Source organism: Balaenoptera musculus, chromosome 18, assembly GCF_009873245.2.
Source record: "Balaenoptera musculus isolate JJ_BM4_2016_0621 chromosome 18, mBalMus1.pri.v3, whole genome shotgun sequence".
Lineage (NCBI taxonomy): Eukaryota > Metazoa > Chordata > Mammalia > Artiodactyla > Balaenopteridae > Balaenoptera > Balaenoptera musculus.
In genome coordinates, this window is record NC_045802.1 from 43,795,610 (window position 1) to 43,814,845 (window position 19,236).

At 31.9% G+C, this 19,236-nt stretch overlaps 1 protein-coding gene across 2 annotated transcripts in view; it reads right to left on the reverse strand.

The window, feature by feature from the left end:
- The window catches only part of KLHL1 (kelch like family member 1), a 407,738-nt gene that overhangs the window by 200,364 nt on the left and 188,138 nt on the right, over nt 1–19,236 (reverse strand). For both annotated transcript variants that reach the window (XM_036831798.1, XM_036831797.1), the window contains one exon: nt 17,099–17,295. In XM_036831798.1, coding sequence (XP_036687693.1) covers nt 17,099–17,295 — 197 coding nt within the window. The remainder of the gene's footprint in view (nt 1–17,098; nt 17,296–19,236) is intronic.

Consider the following 19,236-nt stretch of genomic DNA (forward strand, 5'->3'; position numbering starts at 1 on the left):
AAGAATAATAAAAAAGTTTGGGAGAGGCTAGTTAGATACCAGATTACAAAAACTCTGTATGCTAATAGTTTATACTTAATGTAGTTTGCGGGAAACCACTGAAGAATCTAGCTGGGAACAGATTTAATCAGATTAAGATTTAAGAAAATTAACCACCTAACTTAAGAAAGGTAAATAACAAAATGTTTTTTTACCTCCACTGTAAACTATGATTTATTACAATTCTTATAAGGCTCAAGAACGACAAACATGATTTTACTGGTGAATTTCCATGTTTAATATGTATATTACCTTTTTTTTTTTAAGTTGCATGTTAACCTGGTATAAAGTATTATCTCTGCTTTACGCTTTGAGTAAAAAGCAAAAAACAAAGAAGAAAAGATGAGTTAAATGTTACCCTATTATGTACTATTACATATACCTTTTCTTTTAGAAAATGTTAATTATAATTACTATTCTCATACTAAAAAGAACAAGCAAAATAAATAATATAAATTTTTGGGATACGTACATATGTGGTAAATATGTTATAAAGAGCACATGTATTAAAAACACAAAATGCTTGCTATTCTCAAAGGACAGTGTTGACCACTGAGGGAACAACAGGTAGAAAGGATTTCGAGGAAGCCATACTGCAGTGGGGGTTCAAGAAATTCCACATTGTGGGGATGGTGATCTGATTTGGACAGGTGTTAGATTTCTTGTACTGATGTTGTGATTGTAGAAAAATTTAAGTGTCTATTTCAGGTCAATCAAAAATTACATTCTTGGGCTTCCCTGGTGGCGCAGTGGTTGAGAATCTGCCTGCCAATGCAGGGGACACGGGTTCGTGCCCCGGCCTGGGAAGATCCCACATGCCGTGGAGCAGCTAGGCCCGTGAGCCACAACTACTGAGCCTGAGCGTCTGGAGCCTGTGCTCTGCAACAAGAGAGACCGCGATAATGAGAGGCCTGCGCACCACGATGAAGAGTGGCCCCCACTTGCCGCAGCTAAGGAAAGCCCTTGCACAGAAACGAGGACCCAACACAGCCATAAATAAATAAATAAATAAATAAATAATCCTGGTCAAAAAAAAAAAATTACATTCTTGAGATGCTCTTATTATATTTTAAAATGCCAATCAGAATTATTATGACTATTATATTACTCTTTGAGGTGATTTTAGGAGTTGCTGATGGAAAGGAAGACACTCATATGGCAATAAAACAGTTGAGGAAAAATCAAGATACAGGGAAGAGAGTTAGTGAGAGACAGTACAGTGCAATAGTTAAAATTACAGACTTTGGAACTAACCTCCCTAATTTGAATTCTGGCTCCATCACTCACTGAGTGAGGTACAGTGAGTTAATGAACTTTTCTTTGCCTCAGTTTCTTTGTAAAGATACGACCTATCTTATAGCATTTTTAGGATTAAAATAGTTAATATATGTTATATATTTAGAGCATTGTCTAGCTTATAGTCATCTGATTGTTAATATTATTTTAGTGAAATTGCAAAGAAATTTTAATTCCTTGCACTTCTTTTCTGTTTTCTATATTGCTAAGAAATATTATGCTTTACTTGTAAAATAAGTTTCATGTATGCCTGTATATCATTTTAATGTCATATCAGAACATTGTATAATATTCACCATTGAAGAATTATTTAAATTACTAGGAGAATATACCTTCATTTGACTTACCATTTCTAAGTTGATTAGGGCTTAAGCTCTGTGAAATTACATATTAACTTGAAGAGTAATGATAGTCCAACTTATTTCTGCCTTATGGAAAAGATAAACCTTAATGCTTAACATTTTATTGTCTTGTATGACATTAATTAGGTTTGTCTTTAACATTGCAAATTTATTTGTGTTCTTTTTCTTAGTGATTTTGGCATCCTTAAACTAGTTTTACCATCCTGCTGATGTTCTCATTCATGAGATAAATACATTTTTTTGGCATTTGCTCAGTATATATTTGTCAGAGTCATGGTTTTTATTTTGTCTATATTAAAGCCATGTTTTAACTTTTTGAAAATGTATACCTAATTATTTATAAGTCACTTTTGTCACTTTCCCATCTTGTATAGTAGTAATAAGCAAAAGTAATAAGCCAAAAAAATGCAAATATAAAATAAATCTCAATAACAAATTTAGTAGTGTTGGAAATTAGGCAATCCTTTTATGGATATGGACATATTATTATAATATTTGGGAAGCTTATTTCCTAATCCCCTAGGAGCAGTCAAGTTGTCCCTTGACCCTCAGGGATTCATTGCTTCTATATTTTATTCCAGAATATGAAGGCCTGGGGGATTTACTGTGCCTTAAACTTCTACATCATTCTGCAGCCTACTCCTCTCTTTATGCCTATTGAAAAATTTGAGAGCTCTCATTTTTTCAGTTTAGATCAAAAGGAATTCTACCACTATGAAATTGTTTAGTACTGGTGATATGCAGCAAAAGTTTTGTTTTGGACTCGGCACAGGCTTGTCTTTCTCCCTCCAAGTAGGATATTTTTGAATGAAGATAACAGCTGAGACTCAGATCAAACAAGCTTACTCAATTTCTTTGTGGGCTTACTTGGTGGACTGCCTGTTCTTCATTAAACAGTATGTCTTAAGCTGTGAGTGCATGGTGAGGAGGAAGAATGTGGAGCAAGTGGGTAGAGAATAAACAAATATTACTTAATTCTTGATTACCCCCAAATCCTTTGGAAGTTAATCTCCAGGAAAACTTGATCTTCATGTCACTATTAAAAGGCTTCACAGACAACTAAGCTGAGCCATCTCCTTTCAGCCTTTTCTCATTGTTAATCATTACAGTGACCTGAAAAGTGTGCTGTAGAGTGGATGAAGATAGAGAAGTGATGAGAGAGAATAACATGTTGGTTAGATTGTGACAATACAAAGAAAGACTTGACAATTAGTCTTGAATAGTAGAAGGGACACCTATTCTTCCAAGTTTAGAAATAAACCTAGGTGTGTTGATAAAAATATAATAATGCTTTTCATTAGCCTTGCACTTTATACTTTTGATGCACTTCACATATTTGGTTCATATTTGACATTTATTGCATCTTTCCATGTTATTTATCCTTAAACTAAGGCCCAAATATCTGCTTTCTCCATTCCTTTTTCAAAAAATCACTTTTGAAAAGTTACCTTCAGCTTTGGATAATATATATTTTCAATAAAGTAATATTATGACCATAGTCTTATAAGTATAATCTAGAGCAGTGATACAAAGCGGTTCATACTTGTGTCCTAGATTCAAAATTCAAGGTCTACAATTCATTAGCTGGGTGACTTTGAGCAAGACATTTAATCCTGTTGTGTCTTGGTTTTCTCATCTGTAAAATGAGAACAATAATTTTACTTTTTTCACAGGGATGTTGTGCTAATGTATGTAAAATCATTTATGCCAAACCCAGGGAGTGTCCTCAAGAACTGTTAACTAGCATTATTTTGTGTTCGGTCCTTGGCATTTCAGAAAATGTGTTAATACTTCCTTTCTCCATGGTAGATTAATAGCTGAAGATGTTGAGTACTATAAATATAAATTAAGCATATAATTAAAGAAAATGTCTAGTTTTACTGAATGCATCATGTTAAAAATCTTGTATACACATGTGTGTATTAAAATATTATATATATATATATATATATATACTGCTGTTAAGAGACTAATTATTATGCTGTATTTGGCTAAAAGGATGATAAAAGATCACAAACAACAAAAGAAAAAATAGATAAGCTGGACATCGTCAAAATGAAAAACTTTTGTCCTCAAAGAATACCATTAAGAAATTGAAAAGATAACCCACAGAATGGTAGTAAATATTTGCAAATCCTATAGTTGATAAGGGACCTGTATCTAGAGTACATAAAAAACTTTTACAACTCAAAAAGAAAAAGAAAAATAGCAATTAAAAATGGGCAAAAGAGCTGAAGAGATATTTCTTCAAAGAAGATATACAAATATTCAAGAAGTACATGAAAATATGCTCAATTTCATTAGGCATTATGGAATGCAAATCAAAACCACAAGACATCATTTCTCACTAGGATGGCTATAATCAATAAGAAAGTTAATAAAAAATCATTGGCAAGGATATAGAAAAATGGAACCCTTACGCACTCCTGTAGGGAATGTGAAATGGTACAGCTAATCTGAAAAACCATCTGGCAGGACCTCAGAATCTCTAACATTGAATTATCATATAACCATTTCATTCCTTACAAACCCAAAAGAAATAAAAATATTACGTCCACACAAAAACCTGTATTTGAATGTTCATAGCAGTATTATTCATAATGGTCTTAATGTGTAAACAACCAAAATTTCCATAAACTGATGAATGGATAAGTAAAATGAGGTAGATCCATACAATTCAATACTATTTGGCAACAAAAATAAATGAAGTACTGGCATGTACTATAACATAAACAATTCTTGAAAACATTATACGAAGTGAAGGAAGCCAGTCTTAAAAGACAACGTATTGTTTGATTTAATTCTTATGAAATGTCCGTAACTGGAAAATCGATATAGACAGAAAGTAGATTATTGGCTGCTTAAGACTCGGGAGTTTGGCATGGGGGATGGGAAATGACTGTTAATAGGCATGGAGTTTCTTTTTGAAGGGATGGAAATGTTCTAAAATTGATTCTGGTGATGGATGCACAATTCTGGGAATATACTAGAAAGTATTGAATTGAATTCACACTTTAAATTGGTGAATCATTTGGTAGGTGAATTATATATTAATAATGCTCTTTGTATAAAACATAAAACATTTGGAAACAAGAAAATAAAATATTTTTTCATTCTTCCACAATCATTTACTAATCCCATACTATTATAATGTTCTACTTGTGGATACATTAAGGTTTAAATACTTGATGATAAAAATGGCATTATCTATATTATCTAGAAATTCATTTACATTTCATGGAATTTCAGATTTAATGAGGTATTTGGAAAATCATAAGGCTGCAAAAGACCACAAGGGATCAGTATGGTCTCAAACAAACTTCATCATTTTACAGTGAATTAAGAGCTCTCCAGTGAATTGTTCAAAGACACACAGTTTCATTAAACATAGTTTAAACTAAGTCTTATAATTTTCAATGCAATTTTTTCCTGTACTTTACCTTCTTTTTTTGCCCTAGAGATATTGAAAATCTCAAATGTCTTCAGCAATCAGGTGATCACAGAAAATTTTGAAGCTAGTTAAAAGTATGGGATTGTTGGCCAAAATTAAAGCAGCCTAGACTTTCAGGTCATGTTTTAAAGAAGGGCTTGAGAAAATATCTAGTTTATCCATCTGGTTGGAGTTACTTCCACAGTGTCCATGCCAAGAATTTGACCACGTTGTTCCTGACATCTCAATCTATCCTTTCACAAATAGTTTAAAAAATAAACTTCAAGGACTGTCACACATTGTAAGACATTATTAATTAAAATTTTAGTTCACAATAGTTAATGTTAAGAATATAATATATATAATATCCTATTTGTACAAAATCTTAGTCACAGCTTTGAGTTAAAACAACAGAAACTAATATTTGCAGAGAATTATGTATGTTTCAAAATCTAATTCTGATATAAGTTATATTGGCTTTTTAAAGTAAATAAAGGGAACTCTAGATTACTATACTGGTTTTTGGTTTTTTGGCCAATAGGATACATCTATTTTCTACTAATCTTTGATATAGAGGAATACCATTGAATAAAGAGTTGATGGTTGACCTATATTATACTGTTCACCCAAGCTGAATCTTGGAGTTAGTAAGTTTTTCGTCTGTTGATCTTTCAGAAAATTTATTTTATTTTGGACTGGAACCTGAAGCTTCATTGATTCCCATCTCTATGGCCTTGGCCTCCAAAGGATGAATTTACTATTAGAAGTTTATAGATCTTGGTGTTGTTTAGCTTAAGTTATGGTTATTGCCAAGTTTTATTTGTACTAAGCTGGAATACATTAGTCATATTTCTGCCTTCTTGAAATGAAATAAGGCAGTAATTCTCAGAGCATTTTATGATTTTAAAAGTAAAAAAAAAAAGTGTCAATTTACTATGATGGATTTCAAATGAGTTCATCAAACTGTCCATATTTTATTCTAAATGCTCTAGTAAAATAATATTCTTTCCTATGCCAAGTGATATTTCAAATACTGACAACTAAACCATCACAAATTACTAAAGGCTTTTCACCTATTGAAGCAGGCTGTTCAAATGTATACCACATCGTTGGCCACCTACAAACCAAGCTTTAGAGTCTTTGACAATACTTGTGATTTTCAAATTTTTAATATTTAATGACATATTTTGCTATAATCTTTCTGAAAAGCTAAGAATATACAACTTGCCATATTCTTAGTCCAAAGAAAAAGAAAGTACATTATTGCATCCTCAAATGACATCTGTTAGCACATATGACAAGGCAAACCTAACTAATGAAGGTGATATCCTAAATGTTTTCTATATTTTCTTTATGCTTTTTCTAGTTCTGTGTCAACTTTGTAAATTTTTAAGATATAAAAGTTAATATGATAATGATGAACTAATACAAGTATACACACATGGAAAATGTCAATTTTTGAAACCACGTAAACTAGGGTTATTACAGAGTTTACTACTTAAAATACAGTCTTTCTTCTGATTAATATATGCAGTCAATGCTGATAAAGATGTCTACTTGTATATGTAAATGTATGCATATATGTCTTAATCAGTGACTACATATAATAAACTCTAATTTTAACTTCATCAATTTTCTTCTAGTTCAACTGCAATACATTTTTTGAAAAGTATGTACTTTTTCTACGTTTCCTGTTATCCTGTCTCTTCATCACTTAGTTATCTTTATTTATTCTTATCCATATACCAGAAGTAAAAATAGAAACACTATTTCAAAAATTGATAATTAGGTTATTCTCCTTTCAAATAGAACTGGAGAAGAAACTGAATTCCATCTCTATCCATATATTTGCAAATCTCTTCATGTTCCTTTAACTGTAGAACCAATTAAAATGAAAACTCTTTAACAAATGCTTAGAGTAGTATATCTGGCTTGAATAATATCAGTCAAATAAATCTACTTAGATTTAGTATTGATGAAATAGTCCATTTTATTTAAAAAATGTTTAATCTTCATTGTTTTCCAGAAAGTCTTTTACTAATTATAAATTATATAACTCTAACAAAACTAAAACTTGATTTATATAAGACAATCAAGTAAAGATTGTCTTATATTAAAAAATACAATAAGAATAATTATAAATACTTATTGGAATAAAGCCCACCACCTAAGTATAACATTTATTGAATCTACTTAGATCAGGATCTGAATTTCGTTTATCAAACCTTTGCCAATTTCTGCTTACTATATCATTATTGACCAGGGGATTTTTCCAGAAACTAACGCTTGTGGCTGTTGATTTTTATTTTGGCCAGCCAAAAAAATTAATTCTGTTATTTCACTAACACTTTGCGGGTTATTACATTCAATAGTTACACCTGACACACCTGTACAGTCTTCTAATTTTTGTGAAATGTTGTCTTGAATCCACTCTTCTATAGAAGCAAAGGAACATTCTCCAGCACCGTGAGTTTCATTTTCACTTTCCCTATCAGAATCAACCACTAAGGTTTTTTGTCTTTTTGTTGGTCTAATATTAACATCGTCTGAATCAGAACTATATTCTGAAGAACTATCATATTCTGAGACACTAGTATATATGTTGCTCGGACAATCAGAGAGAGTATCTGCGTAAAATTCACTGAAAAATTCTTCTTCACTCAAAATTTCACAGCGTGTCATTTTTGAAAATCTTATGTTTATAATACACACAAGATTGGAACAAAAACCTAACGAAGCAAAATGTGAATGATAATGACAATCATAAGTTGTATAATGAACCTTTGATCAACTTTAAGCTCTAACAACTTCACAAAGTGATGTTAATTGTATCACTCTCTAAAAACGTATTGATACGTCTCAGGTCAATAACGTTTGGGTAGCAAAAGAAGTATTAATACATCTCCGGTCAATAATGTGCTATTATCCAGCAATTTTTAATGATGATGTGTTATTTTATATAATCTTAAATCATATACAATAGGATACATTTGGCCCACTATTAATTCTTTGTAGTATGTGCCCTTTCTGTTAAACCACCAGGTTTTATATTTATTCCTGGATAGCATAGTGACCTTCAATGAAAACTAAATTTAAATATGAATAGTTTTTATTAGAAATACTAAAAAATATTAAATATAGACCTTGAATATGAAATAGGTCCAGTGAAAACTTAATTTAAAAATATACATACACAGTAGGTGGAATAATGTTACCTGTTAAACAGTTTTGAAATAGCTGATAAAAAAAGCTAATGAACTCTAAAGATCATGGTACATCCTGTATGTATTTATTTATTTGTACATACATTTTAATAAAGAGGTATGAAAAGTAAATTTAGGCACCATATAAATATTTTTAATTATCACAGAATAGAGATAATATGCATCACTTTAAATTATTAATATTCAAAAACTTTCATTTAAGTTGGTAAACTTTTAATAGTATTTCAAATTATTAATATGTAAAACTATTCATTTACTCTTTCTTTCAAACATCATTTATCATGTGTCTACAATGAGTAAGGTGCTATCCTAAGAACTAAGAGTACAGCAGTGAACAAGTCAGATGAAGTTTGTGGAACTTACGGAACATTCAGTCTAGCTCTGTGCAGAAAATTTAATACATTAGAGTAACTTGGGGTCTGGGAGGAACATCTGATACTCTATTAGAAGTTATTTTCCCCTTGAATTGTGTTTAGTTGTACAATACGTTTCTGAAAGTATTTTTTTAAGGAAATGATCTGCCGCATCTCTATACAGCTCTGTGTACAAAGGGCGAACTGGGCTTCCCCTCAGGCAAGGATTGATTTAGCATATTTCTTGTGAACTATAATCGATCCCTCTTCCTTTTATTCCTCTTTTAAAAAAATACTATTAAAGATCTTTAAGCACAAGTATAGTCCTTAACAGAAATGACACAGAGAGAAAAATCGAAAAGGGAAGCATAAAAAAAAAAAATGAGTTCCATGTTATGTGATTCATTACCTCAGCAAGTAAGTATAAATACTTTATAATATTAGTTCATGATGTGCAAATTTTTGTAATAAAGTGACACTTTCATATACATACAAAATCAGACTTTTTCACAGGTGTTTAAAAAATCAGAACAAAAGCAAATTATTGATTTCATTGTTGAAGAACTGTGCTTTGCATAATGAAAGGGCACTGTAGCCAAAAATTTCTGGCTTTTCCTTCTTCTGACATCACCTAGGAAGCCCTTTTTGAACTATTTTAATAAAGTAGAAATATTGGGACTTCCCTGGTGGCGAAGTAGAAATATTATTTATCACAGAAGGAAATTCTATACATTAAATGATTGAAATAAACACTAAGGAACTACTTATGAGTTACTATGAAAATCCTTTAGATGTGGGTTTATAGGATATTTTTTAACACTATTGTTCCTTCTTGGAATTGTGTTAGTTATATTGTTGCTGCAGAATCAATTCAAGACATACAGCAACTCTATAAAAATTTAAATCTGATAAAATAAAAAATACCTAATACTTTTTAATAATTTTAATAGTAGATTTTGTGCACGTGTGTGTGTGTGGTGTGACTTTATAATACAGCTGTGTGCTGAATCTTTGCGTTTTAGAAGTAGCTCAGTAGAAGAAATGAAAATAAAATTAGAGTATGAAAATGAAAGAATTCTTACAATGAATGGAATGTTTTTCAAGTAGATGAACATTATCTTCTTCACCATTAACAACAACAAAGCAGAAGGATGCATTTCTTAAAATAGACTGTCTGTGATTTGAATATGAAAGCCTAAAATGGAAACATATTTGAAGAGCATCTGAATAGAAGAAATGGACTGTGCCTAAAATTATCCCTTAAAAAGCTTATAATTTTCATTGGATCCTCTGTGATTATGCTTAATTAGTCTTCAAAACTGTCATAAATGTACATTTCATTGTGGTTATTTTCTAGACTCCTAACAATTACAAAGTTCTATGCAGTCAAACTGCAATTACATGAGTGAATAATTATTTGTTATAATATCACTATTTATTATACATCTCTATCAGTTTATCTGGTGTAATCTGAATATCCTCTTTGTGTATAACACTAAACAATTTAAAAGCAATTTTTAAAAACTCCTCCACTCAAATCAACTTCCAATCTTAGACAATAGACTAGAATTTTACCAATAACTGTGAGTTAGAACACAAAGGAAAACTGCCTTTGAAGAGTTGTCAGTCTAATTTAGGGACAAAACAAGTAAAGAAAATCATACACAAAAACAGGACAAGAGGAAATTCCTTTCTACGCAGGCCTCCACATACTTCCTTACTGCTTGTGAGGATTAAGAATTGGTGGTAGTTGTCCTCCGAGCCACTCATTGTACTCAACTGGAACCTTCACTTCTTATCAATTTACAAAGAAATTCTGAAAATCAAATTTGGCTAATTTTCAATTAGACATTTATATACTGACTTAAAATCATTACTCACACCATGTATGTATATGAGATACTCAAAGGATTAACACAAAGTAATGAATGAAAGGAAAAAAAGAATATTCAAAGCAAATTTTAGTACTAATATATCACATAGTAGTCCTGAGCAAAATATGGATGAAGTGAACTTTATTTTGAAGATGTAGAAAAGCAAAGACATTTAAATTCCATTTGTTCTACCAAAGCAAACTCTAATTTATGGCTTATTAGAAGGGTTATTGGTAAAGATTTTTTAAAAACCATGCTGCTGGCTAGAAACCATGAGAAACGTCAGGTATTTCAAAACCATAAACAGAAACCACATAAATAAAGTTTGTTCATTTTCTCTGGCATTGCTTTAATGTCTATGAAGGACAAGTGAACCATGTACAGGAGTTTTTAGAGTCCGGACTCTGGAAGGGTCACTGCTCTTATCCTGAGTCTGGAAGGCTTTATTCTCCAGCTCAGAAATGTCTACTTTTCAAAGCTACTGATTGACTGATTGAACATAGCAGACTCTAATTAGTCTTATTACCACTGCTTCTGCCTCTAGCACAAACACTGTGGAATGTTCCAAGCCATGCTGGTAGCACTGAGCAGAAAGTGAGGGTGAAGTGAACAGGGGAATGAAAAAACTGAGGAGCAAAATCTTCATGGAATTCTTTGGTCTCATCTATGTTTCAGGTTTATAGTGTCCATTTGTCTCAAGTAATCCATGTTTTGAAATATTCTGGATATCAGAAATCCAATTTGATATACTGGGTAAAATGTAAATTTGTTAGCATATTAGATAGAGCTTGAAATTTGTGGTAAGATAGTACCAGGCTTAAATCCCCATTCTAGCATGTTCAATCTATTATTCCTGAGTAGATTATTTACTTTCCTAAACCTTAGCTTTACCATTTTTAGAATGGATATAACATACCTTGCAGGAGTTGTGAAAGGATTAAATTTCAAAAGTTTGTTTAACATGTAGAGCAATGCCTGATATACACTATATACTTACCTCGTGCATCACCAGCACCAGTAGTGGTAAGCATTGCCATCAAACAAAATGGCAGAAGCTAAGTTACCTCATTTTCTCTTTTTCTTTCTCACTCACCCAGTACGTGTGTGTAAATATCCATGTAGACCTCTAATGAAGTACTAACCTTATTCTTACTTTTTGACTTCTTCTAATGCCAATCTGGTGATTAGTCTTAAAATGAAATCTTGGCTCTTAACTTGCTCAAAAACTTTCAATGTTATACCATTATTTTAAAATAAAAACCCAAATCTTTAAAAAAAGTCTCCTTAACCCTGCAAAATTTTGTTCTGCCAAAATCTCAAGCTCGTTGTCTACACCTCTTCTTTGCCTTTTCCACCATCCCATCACACTTGAATTTCCTTAAACAGAACAAAGCAGCTTCCCACCTCAGATCATTGGCACTTACCTATGTCATGAATATTCTTTAACTCTTCACTTGACTAATATCTTCTTCATCACTTACAACTCAGTTTTTGCATCACATCTTTAAAGAGGCTTTCCCTGTTTCACTCTCCTGTAGCATCCTATAATTTTCCTTTGTAGTATTTACCATACATATAATTATTATTCATGGTTATAATTTCTTTGCTCCAACATATTCATCTTGACTCTAAGGGCAACATATGCCTATTTTGGTCACCATTGTATCCCCAGGCCACCTTCTACAGCTCCTGGTACATAGTAGTCAGCAATCACTACCCACTTCAACAATGAATGCTATGTACAGACATCTATCTAGGTTTCCAGGTTATAGAAAGTTAAACAAATGCTACCACATTAATGGTGGAAGTAGGCAATAACAACACTTAACAACAAATATATGGTATAAAGGTGGAAATTAAAGTACTCTACAGGATATAAAACAGTGTGAGGAAATAGAGTTTTGAAGGCCAGGTCACCTTCAGCAGAATATTCAGATAAGAGATCTCTGTGGAAGTGAAATTTGAGCAGAAAGCTGAATGAGGCAGAGAAAGGATATAAATATTTGGTAGAAAAGTGTTTCTGGCAGAAGGAAGAAAGAACAGCACAAAGGTCATCTGGTGATATTATGCTTGTTGTAGTCAAAAAACAGCAAGAAGATCAGTGTGGCTGGAATTGTGTGAACAGGGAAAACAATGATAGGAAATATGATTGGAAAGAAAGTTAGAAAGAAACCGTGAGTAGTCTTGTTGAATGACTGAATTCAGGAGTACTGAGAATCACAATTCTAAATATCTATGAGAACTGAAGAAATTAATTAATGTATTAATTTCTGATAGGTGCTGATAATTAACAGGTGCTGAAAATTTGTTGGGACAAAATGAATCTCAGTGGAAAGAATTGTTCTCTGTCACAAAATTTTCAATATAGTTGTGAAGACCAGCCATAAAGACATAAAAGATAATTAATTGCATAAGAAAATTTATGGTGACATCATATAATCCTAAGGAAAGGAATACCAAGAATTTAAATGAAGGAGAGAATGCCATGAAAAGTTTTAAAATATTTCTTAGGCATGGATGAACTTACCTGGAAACTGAGGGGTTATTTAGAATTAGATACCAGAGATTCCAGACAAGTGAACTATTGTGAGTAAAGTACAAGTAAAGGGAATTTACAGCACATATTAAGAGGAGGTGAAATTAATTCAATGTAGTTTTAGAAAAAATGTCCAGGTAGTTGTTCAGAAGTTAGGTGTGCAGAACCATGCCTATCAAAATATGGAGTTTAAACCTGCTATTTGAGGGTATGTGTTTAAGACATTGTTGAATTAAGAAAGCAAGCCACTCTGTGTTCTATGTAAGACAGATTTTGGATAGGAAATTTGAGACCTAAATGGTCTTTTTTTTTTTTTTTTTCTAAATGGTCTTTGAAAGGCCATGGAAGTGAAGGTCAGGGAACTTTCTGCTAATGATCTCAACCTTCTGTTCAATGTGAAACGTTCTGAAAAGTACTATGCAAAGGCACTGAGTTCCTCAAGAACTTCCAGAAGTCTCCCATCAACTGTCTCAGTCTACAGCAGTGAAGCCAATTGCTTTTAAGGGTTCACTTAGAAGTTACTTCAACTTTCCATTGTCCACATATCTGCCTGAATCTGCATGTGGAGAAATAATGGCTTTTTCTCTTCCACCTTCTATACCTTACCTGAGTGCCTCTTATGGCAAACTCTAACCTAGAACTGTATGGAGAGAGGATTTCTTAAAAAATGAAGATCCAGGAGTCTCCTCTAAAGGTAAAGCTGACCTTGGAAGGAAGTAAGGCTGATGATCCGTAGAAATAGATAAACCAGCATAGAAAGAACAATCAGAAGACTGAAGTAGAAGTTTGTACTACTAAAATGAAAAACAGAATGAAAAAACACTTAAACACTACTGTTTTAAATGAAAGCTCATTCTATCAAATACATGAAGATACCTATTTTCATGCCCTGATATTATTCAGCCACATGAACCAAATTTTTTTTCAACTTTTCTTCATATGACATGGTTATAAAATGTTTATTATTCTTGTTATTCTCATCTATTTCTGTTTGTCACTCTCTAATGTTTTTAAAATGTGATGTCCAGAACTAAGAACAGGTCTCATGATGAACTCTGACTAATAGAGAACTATTTCCTTCAATTATTTTGTTGCTATCTGTATATTCATACAGCCAAAGTTTAAATTAATGTTTTAGAATATATTTCACACTTCTGCCTAATATTGAGCTTGCAATCAAATTTTCCAGTATTTTGCACATGAACCACTGCCAAGCAGGGCCACCTTCCCTGAATCGATTTCAGAATCATCACACAAAATCAATAGCTGAAGCCAAATAAATAAGTGAAATTTCCAAAGGAAACATAGCAAAGCATATAAAAAGCAAAGGCATACAGACAACAAGTTAAGATCTGGATGTTGAAGATCAAGTTCATATCTAAAACATTTTGACAAGGGAATTTGAAAATTAGAAAATAATGTTACTTATAAAATAAGCAAAGAACACATATTTAGGCCCAATAAATAAATTAATTCAGTACCAGAGGTAGTAGGAAATCTGAGATGATTTGTTATTGAAGTAGTTAAGAAGAAGAAAAAATAACATAATAAGTTTGTTCTCAAAGCACAGATGGAGTAGATTAGATGAGGAGATATGCAGGATTAAACACGGATCAGAAACAAATATATGGTGAGAAATTATAATACCAGATACAAACACTCATTGTAAAGTGTTAGAACTGAGAGAAAATAACGATCTAGGAAGACAACTGGTCAGTAAATTTTCTTCGTTAAAATAGTAACCCAGGAGCATTGGGAGAACACTAGAGCTTCATGTTTCCAAAAGAATTTGAAATCTTTTTAATTTCAACAGACGTGACACAACACATGATCAATTCATAGTCTCAAAAATAAGTTAAAATAGTTACTTAGAATGTTGAATGTCTTAGCTAGAACCCTTCTATATTTCTGTTTTACATATATTTTACTATAGAATATAAATTTTAATGTGTTTAAAAATATATCGTTACTATTGTGTGATAAATTGCAGATCAGTCCAAGCAGCTGCAAGAAAAACATTTTTATTACTAAATTAATAATTTCAAACTAGACCAGAAGGGACCATTATCCCTCTGGATATGGAGGCATATTGTTCTTTGGCTTAGCTAAGCCAGGAACTCCTAAGAGCAATGAAATCTGCATAATTAAATGACTGCAGTTAGACTTTGATATTTTGGTTGATGAAGTATGTGTTTACATTGATTTTTTACGGTTCATATAATTTCAATAGTAGTACTGTGCCCTGTCATGAAATATTTTGAAAAAAGAATTTGAAAATAGAATTACAAAGCATGTATCTCCTTCCTTTTATTCTACATTTTCATTTAATTTACTAATCTGCTTAACAGATTAAGGAAGAAAATTAAAATAATATTGAGATTCTGTCTAAGAATAACAATGAGAAGACTTTTAAATGGCTGGCTGTCATTAGTAGTTTGAAAAGGTGTTAAAGCTCAAAATAAGAACTTTTAAATAAATAGCAACTATAAAGCTTAATGAGATTTATTTCGTATAAATTCTTCCTTGAGGTGAAAAGAGAAAGTTCTGTACTTTACAATTGGTTGTTTCAATAATAAAAATCAAATCATTAATAATGTTAATAATAATAACCATAGCAAAAATGGCTAACATTTTATATAGAGATTGCTATATTCCAGGTACTGTATTAAGTGCTTTTAGAATGATTATTTCTAGGATATGAAATGATGGGTGTGAAATTGTTGTAACTGATTATTCAATTCTAGAATGGAGATAACATTAAGAGAAACACAGTACGAAGTACACATACTTAAAGTCTAAAATTCAAATGATTTTTAATATCTCTTATAAAGCTGTTAAAATACCTACACATATACATAGTTGTGTATACATAGCAAAAAATTAAAGAGAAAAATATCAAATAGGCTTATAGTATTTTAGGACTATTTACTGACTGATATTCAGCCAGTTTAAACTCTTTATGAAAATGGTACAGAAAGTCAAATTAAAAAAAAAAAATAGATCAGTTGATCTATATATCTAAATATTTTCCCTTAGTATAGTAGTTCCCAGGAGTTCTGAAATCCAATATTCACTATAACAATAAATACTTTAAATATACAGTATAGATGTGATTTTTTTTTCTCCACAAATCATACAGGCAAATCCATACCTAACATATCATGCTATGATAAAAAGTGTATTAAATAGCTGGGGCTGCCATAACAAAATACCATAGACTGGGTGGCTTAGTCAACAGGAGTTTATTTCTCATAGTGCTGAAGGCTGAGAAGTACAACATTTAAGGTATAGGCTGATTGGGTTCCCTGGTGAAGGCTCTATTCTTAACTGGCAGGTGGCTATCTTATCTTCTCACTGTGTCCTCACATGGTAGTGGAAGAAAGGAAGCAAACTCTCCAGTGTCTCTTCTTATAAGGGCACTAATCTCATCATGAGGGGCCAACCATGATGACCTCACCTAAACCTAATTACCTCCAAAGTCCCCATCTCCAAATAATATCACATTTGAAGTCGGACTTCAACATTGAATTTTGGTTGATAAAACTCAGTCCATGGCAGAGACGTTGTTAGAAAAATTCAAAAGAAAAACTTTTGTGGCATAAACTTCTAGCTCTTAACTAGAAAGAAAAGGGAAAAAATAGGGCAGCTGTGGAAGTGGATGCAAAAAGATAGATATGCCAGGAGCAATTAAGAAAAAAATCTTTTAAGCACTATTTAAAATTCCGAGTAGTCAATATCTATATCTATATTGCCTATAAAATGTAAATAAAACCATAAAGCAATAATAAAGTCCATTGTGTGATGTCTTTTTTTACTTTGAGATTATTAAATATTATATGGTACATTATGTCCCATGATAAAAATGCGCCAAAGATGCAAAACTAATTTTAAACTTTAAAAAATTGTTCAACACAACAACAGCAATTATTTTAACCTCTGATAATACAGCTATGTCTCTTTTATTTAAAAATTAAATTTCCTTACCATTGTGTAGCTGTGGGCCACCTTCATTAATTCAATGCATCCTTGAGCATCTGCAAATGCTCGGATTCCTAAACAGTTAGATGGATGCAAGAGCTTCATGAGGAAATGGCAGCACACTTCTACTACTTGAGGAAGCTGAAGAAGGGAAGCTGCAGCAAGAAGGTTTTCAATGGTTTCTTCCTTTAATTCCAAGCAACCTAAACATTAAGTCAAAAGAATTATGAAACTGTTCAAAACATGAAATAACATGTACCATTCTATTACTCAAAACATTAGTTCAATCTTCTAGAAATGATCTGAACCTAAATTGATAATCCAAATAAATATAACTCATGAAAAGCCAGCAATTGTTTTCAACAGCTTGCATTTCTTAGTTTGTGTAATGTTCAAAATCATGTAGTACATACAAATGCAGCTTCAACTAAAATATCTGTATCCTATTGAACAGGAATTATGGTTGTTCCTTTGATTGTGGATTAGGAAAGAAAAAAATAGAAATATTTCACAACACACGTCTACAAGCTTAGGAGAGCAAAGATGCACTAACATCTTCTGACAATATATGTGTATAAGAATATGAAATACCTATGTATGGATAATGAACATATGTATACGTATCTATAAATACCTGTGTTGTATATTGCTAATATTGTATTTAACTCACTGTGCCTATGATTATAGTTTCCTATAATTTTTCTTTCTTTTTGGTCAGTTAACTTCAAAAATTAAGCTCTTTAGCATTTCCTCTTTTTTCTAACTACTGGAATAACTTATTAAATAATGGAGCTATTCCTGGACTGTTTATAAATCTCATCTGTGAAAACTTCTAGGCTGAACTATTTAGGTTATATTTCATTTAGCAATTCAACACATCTTTAATAGGTATAGTTCCATTCAGATTTTCTATTACTATTGAGTGAGGTCATACATTCTCAGAAATGGTTTATTGCATCTTAGTTTTGTGACACAGATGGCTACTCTTCACTAGAAATATCTCCACTCATTTTTCCTGAACACAGGGTCAGGCCACATACTGCCATGACACATGTCAGTGGATGTGTGTTGCTACCACACTGAGGCATTTATAATGTGAGTGTGCTTCATCCCTACTCTTGCTCTTCTACCAGCTAACTGAAGACAGCATAAAAATCCTAGTGGATAGAGGGAGGCTACACGGGGAGCAAGGAGCCTGAGCTCTGAATCCATGCCCAGAACTATGAGCTTCAAACAGCAATATGCAATGTTTAAACTAATAATACTCCCAAAATAAACTCAAGTTTAAACTTGTGTATGTACTTGAATGCAGTCCCAAGTGTCTAAGTTTGAAACTCAAGTGTAAAATCATAGAGAAAAATAATTGATTAACCTTTATTATTAATATGTTGTCATCTAATTTAGAAGGGTATTCTTGCCAGCTGAAATATATTTTCTAACTTTTGTGATGCTACTGTAAGTTTGTCTTAGATTTCTCCTTTTTTCCATCATTAGCATTTATTTTTATGACATGTAAGAGAAGTTGTCTACTTTCAAAAATTCAACTTTCAAGGACAGAATATTTATTAAGAAAACTCTTATAAACAGAATGCCTTTATTTTTTCCCACACCAAAGTTTTTCTTCTGGATTTTTTAAAACTTACAATAATTTGCAAGAATAATACAATAAGCACTTAAAAACCTTTCACTTAACTTCACCAAGTGTTAACATTTTGCTATATTTATCTATGTGTGTGTGTGTTTATGCTGTAGTTGCTGAATTATTTGATGGTACTTCTAATCAACATGTATTTCACCCCTGAATACTTCAGTGTGTGTCTCTAAGAACAGAGCTTTCTCCTACATAGCCACCCATGAATGTAATTCTTTACACTCACGAAATTGATACAACAGTATTTGCTATAATGCAAATTTCCCCAAATGCTCAAATAAGATGCTTTAAAGATTTTATTTTTAAATTCAGAATCTAATTGTCTCACACATTACATTTACTTATGTCCCTTTAGTTTTCTTTAATCTAGAACAGTTTCCCAACTATTTTGTCATTCACATTTACGTTACTGAAGAGTCCAGACCAGATGCTTTGTAGAATTCCCCAATTTGGGTTAGTCATATTTTTTCCCCATGATTAGATTTAACTGAAA